Source organism: Saccopteryx leptura, chromosome 9 (assembly GCF_036850995.1).
Source record: "Saccopteryx leptura isolate mSacLep1 chromosome 9, mSacLep1_pri_phased_curated, whole genome shotgun sequence".
NCBI lineage: Eukaryota > Metazoa > Chordata > Mammalia > Chiroptera > Emballonuridae > Saccopteryx > Saccopteryx leptura.
Window position 1 is genome coordinate 24009269 of NC_089511.1, and position 15988 is coordinate 24025256.

The window sequence follows — 15988 nt, forward strand, 5'->3', positions numbered from 1 at the left end:
GATTAATAAAACTTATTTTTTAAGTGTATATAGTGAGAATGTGGTCCTGGAAGAATAAATAGTAAAAACAGGTTCTATTAAACTAGACATGGAGATTTCCCAATATAAACCCCCTCCTTTTCTCTCTCCCTTTTGTCTTTCTGTTCCGTAGACCTCCTGGCATTGGAACAGAGCAAGACTTTCTACAAACCAGACTGGTTTGACATTGTGCAGTCCGAAGTCAAGTGCTGCAAGGAAGCTGTGTGTGTCATTGACATGTCCTCTTTCACAAAGTTTGAAATAGCAGTAAGTATGTGGGAACCAGTGTGACAGACTTGAAAATGGTGCATATTTATTAAATGTCTCCTTTATTCATCTCTTTAAACCTGATCATGTAAGAACTCTGATATGTATTTTATTTATTTATTTATTTAATTTTTCCCATTGATTTGAGAGAGAGGAAGGGAGAGAAGGAAGAGAGGGGAGGGAAGAGAGAGAGAAGCATCAATTCATTGTTCCATTTAGTTGTGCCATTGGCTACTTCTCATATGTGCCCTGACTAGGACTCAAACTGGTGACCCCAGGGTCAAGAAGGCATTCTCAGGATCAAACCAGTGACCCCAGGATTGAACCAGTGACCTTGGTGCTCTGGGATAGTGCTCTATCCACTGCACCACCAGCCAGGGCTTTGTTTTTTTACTGAATTTATTGGGGTGACATTAGTTAACAAAATTATATGAGTTTCAGGTGCCCAGTTTTACAACATATCTACACTGTATTGTGTGTTTACCCCTGACCCCCAAGTCAAAGAACTTGGGTATATTTTAAGGTCTTTTTTTTTTTTTGTATTTTTCTGAAGCTAGAAACAGGGAGAGACAGTCAGACAGACTCCCACATGCGCCCGACCAGGATCCACCTGGCATGCCCACCAGGGGGCGACGCTCTGCCCCTCCGGGGCGTCGCTCTGCCGCGACCAGAGCCACTCTAGCGCCTGAGGCAGAGGCCAAGGAGCCATCCCCAGCGCCCGGGCCATCTTTGCTCCAATGGAGCCTCGGCTGCGGGAGAGGAAGAGAGAGACAGAGAGGAAGGAGAGGGGGAGGGGTGGAGAAGCAGATGGGCGCTTCTCCTGTGTGCCCTGGCTGGGAATCGAACCTGGGACTTCTACACGCCAGGCCAACGCTCTACCACTGAGCCAACCGGCCAGGGCCTATTTTAAGGTCTTTATTACAACATTTTTCTGAATTTTAGCTCTGTTTTTGGTTTTTAATCTGCCTCCAGAGGCCCATTTATCATTAGAATCAATAGCTAGCTTTCTGTGGTGGTGCTTGCAGTGGTGTAAATCTGCAAATACTATTACGTGAGTCCTGGCTAGCTGAATTTTCTTAGCAAGTTGCATTGCTCATCAGGCCGTGTTACCAGCCTAATGCTCTCGTGCTATCTGCTTTGTTTCTTAACCCCGCAGTCCACCGGAGATCAGGCATTAGAAATTCTACAGTACCTCTTCTCCAATGACCTTGACGTGCCCGTGGGCCACATTGTGCATACCGGCATGCTCAACGAGGGTGGAGGGTATGAGAATGACTGCAGTATCGCACGCCTGAACAAGCGCAGGTGAGTCCGCTCCCCATGTGCCCCTCCAGCACTGCTTCCCTCAGGGCTCTGCAGCGGAGCAGAACACCAGCTTGTTTTTCCAGGAAACCAGAATTGTACCAAGGATAAAAACATTTCATTACCTCACGGCCAGTTCATTAGCAGTTCAGCACAAAAAGAAATCACTAGGAAAAAAAAAGAAAAAACTCACCAGATTATGTAAAACTCAATATGGAATGTTAGTTACCCTACTGGGAGAAGACATCTTGTCTTAGTAGGTCTGTGCAGTAACAGAAACCAGTCTCCCATTTGCCCTTCTGTGGCGTATCCCGGGCTTCTGTGCTCCTGGCCCTCCTTGAAAGCTAAGAGCTCATTTGCTAGTATACTACTCATTGCTTTGAAACAAGCTGAGAACTCCGTTGTTTCCTGATCCTATTTTCTGCTGCCTGGTTTTGATTACTTGTGGGTCTTACTTTCAGTTTCTTCATGATCTCGCCAACTGACCAGCAGGTCCACTGTTGGGCCTGGCTTACGAAATACATGCAAGACAGCAACGTGCTTCTGGAGGACGTCACCTGGAAATACACTGGTATTCCTTCCTGGGGGTCCTCTGGGGCACCTGAGTGAGGAGAGGCCAGCTGATCCAGATTTGTGAGAGTTAGAAGCATGGAAGAGGCTCTCTGGTTATAAAAAATTGGTCTCTAATACTTCCTGTGGTTTTAAGATTTTATTTATTAACTTTAGAGAGAAAGGAGAGAGAGGGAAAGAGAAAAAGAAAGGGTGGGGAGGAGCTGGAAGCATCAACCTGTAGTTGCTTCCTGTATGTGCCTTGACCAGGCAAGCCTAGGGTTTTGAACCGGCGACCTCAGCATTCCAGGTTGACGCTTTACCCACTGTGCCACCACGGGTCAGGCCTTCCTGTGTTTTTTAAGTGAAGAATGGAACGAGTTGTTTAGTTACTGTGTTCATTATTGTGCCCCCTACCGCCAGTATGTAGGAACGCAAGTATTTGTTGAATGAATGAGTAAATTTTTTTCTTTTGTTTTCTGGTCTAGAGTAAATTTCTAGAGCATTTTTATATTTATTACTTTCTTCAGATTTTCCCCTTAGTTTTTTTTCTGAGTGAATAATTTTTAAGGTTGACTTAAATTTACTATTATCTCTGTTATGTCAGGGAGCAGCCATCCTCTGTGCCACCCCATTCCAGGTCTAACCCCTTCCTCCCTTCACCCCAACAGGCCCTCATTCTCAAATTCATTGTGGCAGTAAATACGATAAACTCTTGCTACCAGATTGGCAAACTACAGAATCTTATTGAGCCAAAGCTGTTTTCTGGCCCTGTAAGGGTAGTTGAAGTGTAATTAGCACATGTTTGCTGTTGCAAACATGACAGAATCCACAGTGACTGAGCAGTCCTCAGGGCTCTCGTCCTGGTTTGGGATTGGGGCACTTTCCATCGTCCAGCCCCACTGGGAAGATGAGGGCAATGGGAACTGCGCAGGGGGTTACGCCCAGCCCTGGCAGTGGGCTCCCATCTCATTGGCTAGGATGTAGTCTCATGATCCAGCTGACTGCAGAGGAGGCTGTGGAATGTTGCTTTCCTGTGTCCCTGGGAGAGGGAACAGTCCGGTCAGGCCCTCCTGGGCCAGCAGTCAGTAGCTGATTCAGCAGGCCTGTCGGGGGAGGATCAGATGTACATTGGATTGCCTAAGCAAAGGGGTGCTTTTGTGGTCTTGCCACCCAGGTCTGCTCGTAGCTGAGCGGGTGCCCAGCAGACCTTTCCCACTGGCTCAGCTGTTTACCTGGAGCAGCCAGATATCACTTGTTCTTTTCCTTTTAGCTCTCAATCTGATTGGTCCTCGAGCTGTGGATGTGCTGTCCGAGTTGTCCTATGCTCCTATGACTCCAGACCACTTCCCTAGTCTCTTCTGCAAGGTGCGTACTGGTCAAGTTCTACTTTTTAAATGGGCAGGGACTCTTTTATAGAGATGACTCCATGCTCTTACTCTGGTGTTAACATCCACAGAGTATGTTGACTTTTTATTTAGTAAACAAATGACAGAATAAATTTATTTTTTACCCTTCAAGGTCTCTTAGCATTGGGATATATTTGAAGTGGATTTAACTTCTCTGAATATGAGTTCTGTATATTTATTGCTTTCTATAGCAGTAGATTAAAATTCTAAGTTAGCCCTGGCCGGTTGGCTCAGTGGTAGAGCGTTGGCCTGGTGTGCAGGAGTCCCATGTTCGATTCCCGGCCAGGACACACAGGAGAAGCACCCATCTGCTTCTCCACCCCTTCCCCTTTCCTTCCTCTCTGTCTCTCTCTTTCCCTCCCGCAGCCAAGGCTCCATTGGAGCAAAGTTGCCCGGGCACTGAGGATGGCTGTATGGCCTCTGCCTCAGGCGCTAGAATGGCTCTAGATGCAACAGAACAATGCCCTAGATGGGCAGAACATCGCCCCCTGGTGGGCATGCCGGGTGGATCCCAGTCGGGCGCATGAGGGAGTCTGTCTGACCACCTCCCCGTTTCCAACTTCAGAAAAATACAAAAAAAAAAATCCTAAGTTATATGGCACTGATGCCAGAAGATAACAGTCTGATCAGGTCCCTTCACTGTGCAGCGCTTCCTCTTCCCCGTACCCAGAGGCAGAGGGAAGCCCTAAACTACTATGTAATTTCCTTTCTTAGATTGAGTGAAATACACTGTGACTGAGGAAATAGCTGAATACTCTCTAGAAAGTAGCTGATTTGAAGTCCAAATAGATGTTTTTGTCCACCTATAACAAGCAGCTTTGGGGCAGTTACTGATGTAGGCACTTTGAAGTTCAAACCAAAGTTGGGATCCACCTGCTAATTGGATTTAAGGTTTTCCTTTTGTCCATGGCAGAGTGAAAGCAACGGTAACTGACTGTTCGCCATCAGTGACTCCTTCACAGCGCCTTCTGCGCTTCTTGAAGGAGCGCTCCACGTGTGTGCCTACAGAGGACCACGTGATGTCTGCTTCCTGTGCAGTTTGCTTTCATGCCATCTGAGACTTAGCACTTTCCTTTAAAAGAACAATAATTGAGACAGAGATAACTGAGCTCCTGTGACATGTTTTCAACATCAGAAGCCCAGTCTTAGACCCCTGGGGAGCAGTTAAACCATGTTCTGTGGGCATCAGACATCGTCTTTTGTGGGCAGCTGTCCCAGGACTGTCTGCCGGGACCCCAGAGGAGACGTTTGGCTGGTCTTCACTGCTCTGGGTGCACCTGACAAATCTTGAGCAGGCCTTTGCAAAATGTATTATTTCATGCTTGTCAAAGACTTTGCCTCCACTTCCCACCAGCAGCTTGGCTAGCACCCCTGAAGTTGATGATACTCATGAGAAGAGATATTATAAATTTCTAATGACCTGGATATCTGGAAACAGACCATTAAGAGGATGAAATTCATTCACGTGTCTCCTTTAAGGTCAAAGAGAGGTGTGTATTTCAGGCATCATCCTTCTTCCCTTGGAGTGTTGACGCGCTCCCTTTGTTCCCACAGGAGATGAGTGTGGGCTATGCCAACGGGATCCGGGTGATGAGCATGACTCACACGGGAGAGCCGGGCTTCATGCTGTACATCCCCATAGAGGTGAGAAACACGGAGAAGGGTGCCGGCCACCTGCCTGCTGAGCACTGGCAGTGAGAGAGCCGTGTGGCATTGAGCCTTGGTAACTGAAGAGGCTGTGTTAATACATTTTAACATGTTTAGGTTATTTGTTTTGAATAGGCAGTACATCACATGGTTTAAAAATAAAGGTCCAAAGTGACTTGAGTTCTACTTGACCAGTTCCCACCAGCTGCCACCAATGATCTTAGTTTTTAATGTCCTGTCAGAGATATCTGTGCAGATGGAAGCAAGTTCAAAGACATATTTTAAACCCCTTTTTAGAATCACAGAAGCATATTGTTGTTCTTTATCTTTTTTCTTAACAATTTATCTTAGAGATCTTTTCCTATGAAAACCTAAAGAGAGAGCCTCTTTTTAAAAAAAAAAAAAAATTTATTTTGTGACAGAGACAGAGTCAGAGAGAGGGACAGACAGACAGGAAGGGAGAGAGATGAGAAGAATCAATTCTTCGTTGAGGCACCTTAGTTGTTCATTGATTGTTTTCTCATATGTGCCTTGACTGGGGGGCTACAGCAGAGCCTTGGGTTCAAGCTGGTGAGCCTTGCTCAAACCAGATGAGCCTGTGCTCAAGCTAGTGACCTTGGGGTCTCGAACCTGGGTCCCCTCCACATCCCAGTCTGATACTCTGTCCACTGCACCACCACCTGGTCAGGCCTCAAATGCAAAACAGTTTGTCAGTACAGCTTTAATTTCCCTCATGTGGGAGACTGAGCTACTTTTCAAAACTGTCTCACTCCAAGTAAAAGCCTATCTACAGGGCCCTTCTCAGTTCTGCCCACTGTTCCCACTTATTCTCTTCTGATCTTATCCAACATGTCTCCTCTGCCTCTCTCACTCCCTGCCAGTCTTTGAACATGCTAGACTGATTTTGCCTCTGGGCCTTTCGACTCGCTGCTCCCTTCCCAGGCACATCTCTCTGCCAGACAGATACTCCTAAGCTCATGGCTGAATCTGCTTCAGGTCTTATTCACATGTCACCTTCTTGGTGACACCTTAAAGTTGCAACCCTATCCCTACCCCTACTCCCAGTACTCCCCATCCACATTTCCCGTCTTCTTTTTCCTTCATAGTGCTTACCACTTAATATATTTTATTTTGTTCATCGGATTACTCATTTAAATATAAGTTCCCTGAGAGCAGGGGTATTTGCCTGTTTTAACTTTATATTCCCAGCTGTTGGAGAAGTACTTGGCATATAATAATGCTTAATACATGCTGTATGAACAAATATTTTGGTACTATCCTTTGTCTGGTTTTGTATCAAATGGGTCTTTTTACCAATTTCTAGGCATTTTCTGACTCAAACCAACAGTCCTTGTTGAGTTGCAAATTTTTTTGCCAGTTTGCTGTTTGTCTTTTGACTTGTACTTTTTTGCCATGTAGAAGGATTTTTAAATGTTTCATCTATTGCAGAAATTGTTTTTTAAATGTGGTTGAATTGATCAATCTTGGCTTTGTGGCTTCCAGAGGTTATGTGGAAGGGACTTCCCCACTCCTAAGCTATAGCTTTCTTCTGGTGCCTTAAAGTTTTTTGTTGCTGTTTATGAATTTGTGGGTTTCTTTTTTGTTTTCTGGGAGAGTCAGGGAGAGAGAGGCAGGAACACCAAGTTGCTCCTGTATGTGCCCTGACCGGCACTCTGCATTGACACTCCAACCAGCCGAGTTATCTGGCCAGAGCTGGTATTTAAAAAAAAAAAATTTAAGTGCTCCATTCTCTTGCACTGTCTCTTGGTGTGTGTTATAATATATGGATCAAACTTTTTTTCCACATGGATAACCAATTGATTTTTGATTCTGCTCTTACCAGACACTAAGTTCCTATGTGTATTTAGGGTTTATTTCTGGACTCTTACTTTATTGGTCTATTCATGATCTAGGATCATACTGTTTTGTTATTATATATTTTAATATTTGTAGGTATTTATCCTCCCTCATAGCTTAGAAAGCTCTGGAAAAGGAAAATAATTGTCTCTTTATTTTCCCTGTGAACTTTATAATCATGTAGTTAAAACAATACCGTTTTTGGATTGTGTTATACTGTATTTACAAATTAGGGAGAATTGACCCGGCACATTCTTATGTGTTGAATCTTGGAAAGTATGCCTTTTATTTTTTATTCATTTTTTGGTAACCTTCAGAGAGATTTTGTTTTCATGTAGATGTTCTACTTTCTTATTTATTTGTTGTTACTTCTGTCATTGGGAAGGTTATCTGTGTTATCTTCTGTGATTGTGATTTATGAAAGCTATTTTTCCTATATATTGATTCTTTAACCTAATTCCTTACTACTGTTTATAGTTGTTTTTCTGGAATTTCCAGGGTGCACTCTTATCATATAAAGATAGTAAGTTTTTAACAATTTTTGTTCCTAAACTTTCTTTCCCTGTCCAGTTGTGAAAGCAGTGATCGCAGGCATCCTTGTCCTATTCTTAACAATCATATTCCGCATAGTGCTGGGTTTTAATTATTGAAATGAAATTTCATCTGCTTTTCCACACATAGATATACTACAACAGTAGGAAGATGAGGGGATTATTCACAATAAAAGAAGAGCTGATACAGGTGTAGCTGATATGTTCTGCCTGTGTGGACAGGGGTTGATTCTGAAGTGCCAGACAGCCATGCAGGGTTTACCACCTGGGGTCCGTGTCACTGGCCAGACCCTCTCAGGACAGGGAGGCTCTGTGGCTCCAGCAGTTTCCTTACTTGGAGGCCCTGGTTTCTGCCTTCTGATTTTCCTGGACTGGTCCCACTCTTGTGATTGTCACAGCATTAGTGAGATGAGTCAGTGATGGGGATCCACTTTTCGCTTCTCATCAAGCCCAAGCAAGATTGGTCACCTGCTTTAAATCATTCCTTTGTCGACCTCTTAATTCAGGTACCGAGTATTACAGCTCAAGCCACTCAAGCCCCAAACCCACCAGAGATTCTGGCTCTTTATTCTCCTTTCCCCGCCCAGCTCCCACTGGCCTCCACTCCCACTTTGCTCATTTAGGTGTTTCACTCCCATGTGCCACAGGCTCTTTCTCCTTTCCCACGTTTGCAGTTGTCTTGACCACAGTGGTGTGTTGGTAGTCACCCATTCAGCTGTAGTAGTGAAATTATAGAGCAGCATCCATTGCCAGAGTAAAGAATTATAATACCAGTGAAGCTGATGTTTTCTGGGTTTCCCCCCCAGTTTTATTGAGATATAATTGGCATATATCGCTGTATAAGTTTAAGTTTAGGCCTGACCAGGTGGTGGCGCAGTGGATAGAGCGTCGGACTGGGATGCGGAAGGACCCAGGTTCGAGACCCCGAGCTCACCAGCTTGAGCGCGGGCTCATCTGGCTTGAGCAAAGAGCTCACCAGCTTGGACCCAAGGTCGCTGGCTCCAGCAGGGGGTTACTCGGTCTGCTGAAGGCCCACGGTCAAGGCACATGTGAGAAAGCAATCAATGAACAACTAAGAAGTCGCAACGCGCAACAAGAAACTGATGATTGATGCTTCTCATCTCTCTCTGTTCCTGTCTATCTATCCCTGTCTATCTCTACCTCTGTAAAATAAATAAGTTTAGTTAGCATCCATCTCAAAGGTACAATAAGCCTTGGCCGGTCAGCCTGGCGTCCAGGAGTCCCGGGTTCGATTCCTGGCCAGGGCACACAGGAGAAGCGCCTATCTGCTTCTCCACCCCTCCCCCTCTCCTTCCTCTCTGTCTCTCTCCTCCCCTTCCGCAGCCAAGGCTCCATTGGAGCCAAGTTTGCCCGGGCACTGAGGATAGCTCCATGGCCTCTGCCTCAGGCGCTAGAATGGCTCTGATTGTGGCAGAGCGACACCCCCTGGTGGGCATGCCAGGTGGATCCCGGTCGGGCGCATGCGGGAGTCTGTCTTACTGCCTCCCCGTTTCCAGCTTCGGAAAAATACAAAAAACCCCACAAAAACAATAAAAAGAAAATGCAAAAAAGTTTTTTTTCTAGTGGTGAGAACTTGTAAAATTGACTCTTAATGTTCTTAAATATCGTACAGCAGTATTATCTCTAGTGCTGAGAGATTGTACATTATATCCCTACTCTTTTTTAAAAAGATATTTTTTTAGATAGAGGAGAGAGGTGGGGTAGGGAGGAGCAGGAAGCATCAGCTCGTAGTAGTTGCTTCTTGTATGTGCCTTGACCCGGCAAGCCCAAGGTTTAGAACTGATGACCTCAGCATCCCAGGACAACACTTGATCCACTGCGCCACCATGATTGATTCTTCTGAGTTTTAATTCCATATATAAATGAGATCATATAATACTTACCTTTCTCTGACTTGTATCTTTTCTTTTGTCTTTTTTACTTGTACAGTTTTTAAAAGTGCAGCCTATTCTTGGGCTTTAGACTTAACAGAGTATATTTAGATAGGGATTGAATATTTTGCTTTCAATTTGGAAAGCTTTCTTTCCATTTGTTATCTGATACATATTTTTGGAACCAAGAAAAGAACAATGTGAAAGGCTGGATGTTGTGGGCCATGAGTAGGAGAGCTCTGCCTTCCTGGTTCCTTCTTCTGTGACTCTAAGATATGCTGTAATCTGTGTGGAAAATCAGAAAATCAGATGTTATGCACACACATCTAGGGTGATGTGTAACACGTTTCATAGCATGGGCCAGCGCATAAGGGAGTTGGGTGAGAACACAGCCGGAACTGGAACAAAGCCAGTGGAGGGTGAGCGGGTTACTGGAGAAGCAGTTCTGAGGCTGGCCATTAGTTTGGAACTGTTCTGTTAAGTCCTTTGGGTATTCGCCTAGACAGTTTTGAGATGTGGAAAGGTATAGATGAATGCTGCTTCACAGAGCTGAAGTCTGGGTTAAGGGTAACCCTGGTTCATTACTCCTGGGCTGTAGCGCTTTGATTTGCTGAGACATCCTGAGACTCTTGTACAGTGCCCTCCCCTGTCTAGGTTAACAGTGTCAGCAATCAGACATGCTCCATGTTGAAAGCCGAAGGTCTGCTGTTCACTAACCTTTCCTCTCCCTCCAGTACGCTCTACATGTCTACAATGAAGTGATGAGTGTTGGGCAGAAATACGGAATCCGGAATGCTGGGTATTATGCTCTTCGTAGTCTCCGAATTGAGAAGTTTTTTGCCTTCTGGGGTCAGGACTTGAACACCCTCACCACCCCCCTAGAGTGTGGACGAGAGTCTCGGGTGAAGTTAGACAAGGTACTGTGTCCGTGGGCAAGCCGTGGTCACTCACCTCCCTGAGCAGGGCATATGCGTTCGAGCTGGTGGGAGCTGGGAGGTGTGACATCAAGCGAGCAGTGATGGGAGGATGGCCTTAGGATGAAGAGTACCTACAGGATAAAACACCCTAAGATGAAAACAGTTAACCAACAGCACTTGTTTTCAGCATTTTCTCTTTTTTAGACTGAGTGCTTTCTGGGGAAGTTTTTCTGAATTGATTATGGTAATGCATTAATGTGCCATGATCATTTGTAGAAATTAGTCACCTTCCATTCAACTGCCTCACATTTTCTTTTCAAAGTAATATATAAACATGACTTTTTAAAAAGTCATAATTTAAGAGAGTGTTCAGCAAAGTCTTTTTTCCACCTCTGACCCCCACCCACATCACAGCTACCTGACCCAGCAGTCCGCCTCTTAGAGCTGTGGTGTGGAGCAACAGCTGAGGGTACCATTTCCCCTCGCCACTTTCTAAGACCCAGATGGTTGATCACTACACACTTGCTCTCTTACTTTAGCAATCTGTCCCCTATCATTACAGTAGATCTACAGTATTCTTTTTGCGAAAATGTAGATAACTATTTTTCTGATATAAAAGTAATGACTGCTCATTTTGGAAAATAGGGAAAAGTACATATAAAGAAAATCATATTTTATCTGTTGAGGTGATCACTATTGTGATCATTCTGCTCTTATTTTTGTGCACAAGCACGGTAAGGACAGGTATACGTGCATGGACTTTTTGGTGGAGTTATATAAAAACATTGAATGCTTTTATATTGTGAATGCAGTTTTTCACATGGGAAACAGTTTCTCCAAAGCCCACTGGGGGACAGGGGAAGAGCATCGTACGCCACCACAGTGACACAGGCAGGGCCCCTCCCGTTGTGCTGCCTTTCTGAATTGATTATGGTGATACATTAATGTGCCATGATCATTTGTAGAAATTAGTCACCTTCAACTGCCTCACTTTTTCCTCTCTTAGGGGATGGACTTCATTGGCCGAGATGCCCTACTGCAGCAGAGGCAGAACGGGGTGTATAAGCGCCTCACTATGTTCATCCTGGATGACCACGACACAGACCTGGACCTCTGGCCTTGGTGGGGAGAGCCCATTTACCGAAACGGGCAGTATGCTGGCAAGACTACCAGCAGTGCCTATAGCTACACCCTGGAGCGCCATGTTTGCCTGGGCTTCGTGCACAATTTCTCTGAGGACACTGGGGAAGAACAGGTGGTAACAGCAGATTTCATTAACCGGGGAGAGTACGAGATTGACATTGCGGGGCATCGGTTCCAGGCCAAGGCAAGGCTGTACCCAGTCGCCTCCCTCTTCACCCATAAGCGCCGAAAGGATGACATTGAGCTAAGTGACTTGCACGGCAAGTAATGCCAGGCAGTCTCACCTCCTCTTGACTTAACCTTTGCCTCCCATCTCTTATCTCGTTGACATAATTTTAAACTTTGCTTTGCATCCTTTCTTGTCCTTTCACCTCCTCTGTTGCAGTTCCCTGTGTCCTAACACTCGCCTGGCTGTTTGTCCTGTCCCTCCACTCCTCGGATTCCCATGGAGATAGGAAACATGTGTGACAGGCAGGACAGGAACAAGCCTCACCTGTGCAAGCAGGCGATAGTCTGGTTTCAAGTGCTGTGACTGGAAGCGAGAGAAGCTAGTGGGAATAGGAAAGAGTCCGTCTCTGTGGGGCCGTGTTCTCAGAGTAGCCTGTTCGCACTGGTGGGTGCTGTGTGTTTGCTACAGGCCGTGGAGCAGTTTGTGCCTTCCAGCCAGGCAGCTTGTCCTCCTGTTCCCCTGTGCTGCAGGTTGGCACCCTGATCTAGAGTCTCTAGCAAGATGACCATCTACCTCACTGACGAGAGGCATTGTGTGGGTGTCCTTGGGCTGCAGCAGAGATAGTTAACCTGGCACCATTGCCGGCCTCCGTACCAAACCAGTTATCAGATGGTAGGGCCAGTGCCACCTGCCTATAATTTTCTTCATCTCGTGTTAATCCCTATAGTGAGGGGTTTTGTTTAGCTGAGTGAACAAGCCACAGTACTTGAAAGGGAAAAGCCATGTTGCCTTTTGTGTTGCTTTTTCCAGATGAAACGAAAGGTCTTAACCTCAGAAAGCACCAACACCAAACAATGCTGTTTTCTATTAAACTGTGCTGCTTTTCTTCCAACTGCTCAAAGTTCAGTCATTCCCATCTTGATTTTTCTCATCAGTTTCCTCATCTGTCCCTTCTGTAGTAGGCCCACTAACTCAGCAACGACTCTCTCCCTTGAGAAAAGGGAGGGGAAGTTGGGCATGCCGTTCTGGTTGAGTAACTAAACCTTGTTGGCCATGATGAGTTTAGGAGTGCTGGAATCCCCAGTTTGGCTTCTTCAGGCACAGGACAGAAAGGCCCACAGGTGACCCACATCGGTCTAGAGCAGCGGTTCTCAACCTGTGGGTTGTGACCCAGAGGTTGAGAACCGCTGCTCTAGAGAGTTCTGCTGGTCTAGAGAGTTCTGCGTGTGGACGGTGTGTGTTGTGAGCCTAGCAGACTGCTTTCCACCATTATTTCCCATCTCCTCTGTAACAGTGACTTGGATGCCCCCAAGAGAGGGCCATGCACAATTGCAGGGACCTTGTTCAGGGGTGAAACTTGAATGTATTAGTGACTGTACTGTCTATCCCAACACTTAATTTTCCCTTGAACCTAAGCTGCCCCTATTCTGATTTTTTAAAAGTATAAAGTGCTGTTAGATTTAAGTAATTAAACTAGCTTTTGTTGTCCTGGCTTCTTAGCAGCATTAGCTCGGATAGGTCTGTACGTATGCTAAAAGATGCTTTCGGGTGCCAGCCTGCTCTGGCATTTGTTTACCCACTTAATCAGACTGGACTGTTCTAGACATTTCTTGCCATTTCTCCAGCCGGACAACACCTACTTGATCAGTGTGCACCTTTTTAGGAAGACTTAGTTGATTTATTAAGGGAGCATATGATTAGAATCGCCCGGAGGGCCTTGCCATTTTGGAACAAAAGTATATTTGACTAGCTGAGAGATGCTGCTCCTACGCAGAGAGGAGAGAGGCGGGCGGTGTTGCCGGCTGGACAGCAGAGCTGTGAGAAGGAGCCATGCCGATGCAGGTGTCACCAGTAGGAATGGAAACGGTCATAACAGAGCTAAAGGTATTGCATACTCCGCATCATTACAAAACCATCTTTTCTAGACTTATGTATAAATTTCATTTTGCCCATAAGCAGAGGTCATACTCCTAATACTGACAAAATTATACTCTTTCCAGGGTGTCACTGTCTACTGAGCCCTAAAGTACACATTTTTTTGGCACTTTAAAGTTCATCCTTGAAGTCTCTTTTTCTTCATTCAAATACAGGCAATATGAATCTGGCAGTTTTCGCTATTTGGTTCTAAATCTGAAGGGGAGGACAATCAAAACATAGAATTGTGTGTCATTTCCATCTCTGGGGCAGTGGGGTCACACGCATTTGTCTTGTGGGACAACTCACCTCTCTCTAGGGACAAGTGGGGGCTGGACTTGTTTCAGGAGGCAGTGCTTTTTTTTTTTCTCTGAAATGACCCGGCCTCACATGAGCCATCTTGGGGAGGGAATCTGCACGTTTCTTCTACCTTGCCAGCAGATTCAATTGAGTAATCTTTGAAAACCTAGAAACACAAAGTGTGTTAGCCTCAAACAGATGTGGACCCAAGGCTGTACTCTCCTGTGCACCTTCTCCTTCCTTGAAATATCTTCTCAGCCCTTTGTTACTCGTGCCACATGTATGTCCTGTTTCATGGCATTGCCACAGTCATTTGACTTAAATTGCAACTTGCATCAGAAAGATTTCCTATTTGTGATGTCACTGAAGTCAGAAAAGCTCTAATTGGGCACATTTTATGAGCAAAAAGGGACAGAAACTACATGCTTGTAATAGCCTGTCTGATATCCTGTAACTAGTGATGAGTCGCATACTCTGCATGGGCAGGACATGTTCCGGGAGATGAGGGAACAAGTGTTAGTGTCCTGGGAGTGTCTGTACCGTACTGCAAATGTGAGCAATGCCATTCGGGCTGAGGCTCCAAGACCCTTTAGCCCAGCGATGAACCTGTTTCTGCAGGAGTAGAGCAATCAATCACCAAGCCTGACTCACCGTCTGCCTTCCCCCTGGGGCTCAGACCCCTGCTGGCAGCTGAGTGCGTCTTCCGTCCCTTCAAGAACCCGTGGCAGATCAAAGGAATCTGCTACGACCTGCTGGAACAGCTGCACTGGTTTGCACAGGGGTCAGCTAAAGGTTCATTTTTACATCTTTGTTGCTTCTTTGGCAGTGTAGTCAGCCAGGATCCTAATTACTGTCAAAGGTAGAGGCTTGGTCAACAGAGCATAATACTAAAAAACAACCTTGTTTTTCACTTTTTTCCCTGTATCTCACCCCCAATCCCTCACAAACTTTGATATAAGCAGCATTTTATCAGCATGAGATAGGGAACTTTTCATCTCACACATGTCATTTCCAGGCACATGGATTCAGAAGCACAATCGAATAGAAGAAACGGTAGGTGACAGTAAGATGTTTTAGGCATGAACGACCCCTAGCAATGAGCTGTGACTAACCGGTGGCCACCGGCCGGTGCTGCCTGCCACCCCCACTTCCAGGTGCTGAGTTACACGGCTCCTTCACTGTTGCAACCCCACGTCACTACCCAATGCACTACTTCTCCAGAGGACTGATATTTTTGTATGTGTCTGCCCTCTCCTTGTCCATGAAATGTCAGAGTTGTATAATGATTCTTGACTTCTCTGAGCAGAGTCTCTGCATTCTTTAGAGAAGTGCACATTTCTCATGGGCCATTAATCTCATGACATTTAGGGGCAGCTATTTTTATCCTTTGCAAATCTTCTGCCTTCTCTCTTTTCTGTCCCTCAAGGACAGAAATGACAAGAGATAGGAAGGATATTTTTAGCTTCCATTTCAAAAGATCTAAGCCAAGAATTCCCTCGCACACCAAGGACTGGGGCTTGGAGCACGTCCTTTCTCCACGCCAGTTCTCGTGCCTTAATGTCCCGTGCTGGGTGGAGAGAAGATGGATGAAAAAGAAACTCCATTTCAGTCTGAGGGTTCCCCTTACCCTGCTCAGCCTCTCCTTCCCCAGAGCAGGTGGGTGTGGGGTAGAAGCTGCCACAGCCTGTCTCAGCTCACACTTGACTCTGGTCAACTCTCGGGATGTATCAAAGCACCGTTGTAATTACTGTAAAGTGCCATACTCATTATTTGCATATGTAAATGTGCGGTTCCGTTCAGCCCCTTTCTGTCCTTGTGTGGCATTAGCGTGTGGTCCAGATGACATTTGGGGCGCTGAGGTAAATGGGATCTTTTCTCAAGAGCCCTGGTGACGTTGGGCACCCAGGTGACTGAGCCTTTCTGCCCTCCACGAGCACGCTGTTAACTGCGCATTGTGTTTGTCAGGCCAGATTTCAATTAACGTTTTCTTTTCATGTCATTAGGTTTGTAAATGAATAAACAGACATTTTAATTACTCTTACCATGTCCATGA

General features: G+C 45.6%; 1 protein-coding gene and 1 long non-coding RNA gene across 3 annotated transcripts in view; one reads left to right on the top strand and one right to left on the bottom strand.

Annotated features, from left to right (window-relative positions):
• The window catches only part of PDPR (pyruvate dehydrogenase phosphatase regulatory subunit), a 37542-nt gene extending 21566 nt beyond the window's left edge, over positions 1-15976 (top strand). For both annotated transcript variants that reach the window (XM_066349419.1, XM_066349420.1), the window contains 7 exons: positions 152-285; positions 1442-1590; positions 2049-2158; positions 3410-3504; positions 5100-5189; positions 10227-10409; positions 11416-15976. In XM_066349419.1, the coding sequence (XP_066205516.1) occupies positions 152-285; positions 1442-1590; positions 2049-2158; positions 3410-3504; positions 5100-5189; positions 10227-10409; positions 11416-11820 (1166 nt within the window). In that variant the 3' untranslated portion in view covers positions 11821-15976. The remainder of the gene's footprint in view (positions 1-151; positions 286-1441; positions 1591-2048; positions 2159-3409; positions 3505-5099; positions 5190-10226; positions 10410-11415) is intronic.
• LOC136381100 (uncharacterized) lies at positions 7942-14003 on the bottom strand. Its single transcript, XR_010747014.1, has 3 exons — positions 13945-14003; positions 10444-10540; positions 7942-9777 (listed from the first exon to the last, which is right to left on the bottom strand). It is a non-coding gene; the product is annotated as an uncharacterized lncRNA (long non-coding RNA).
• Positions 15977-15988: the final 12 nt, after the last annotated feature.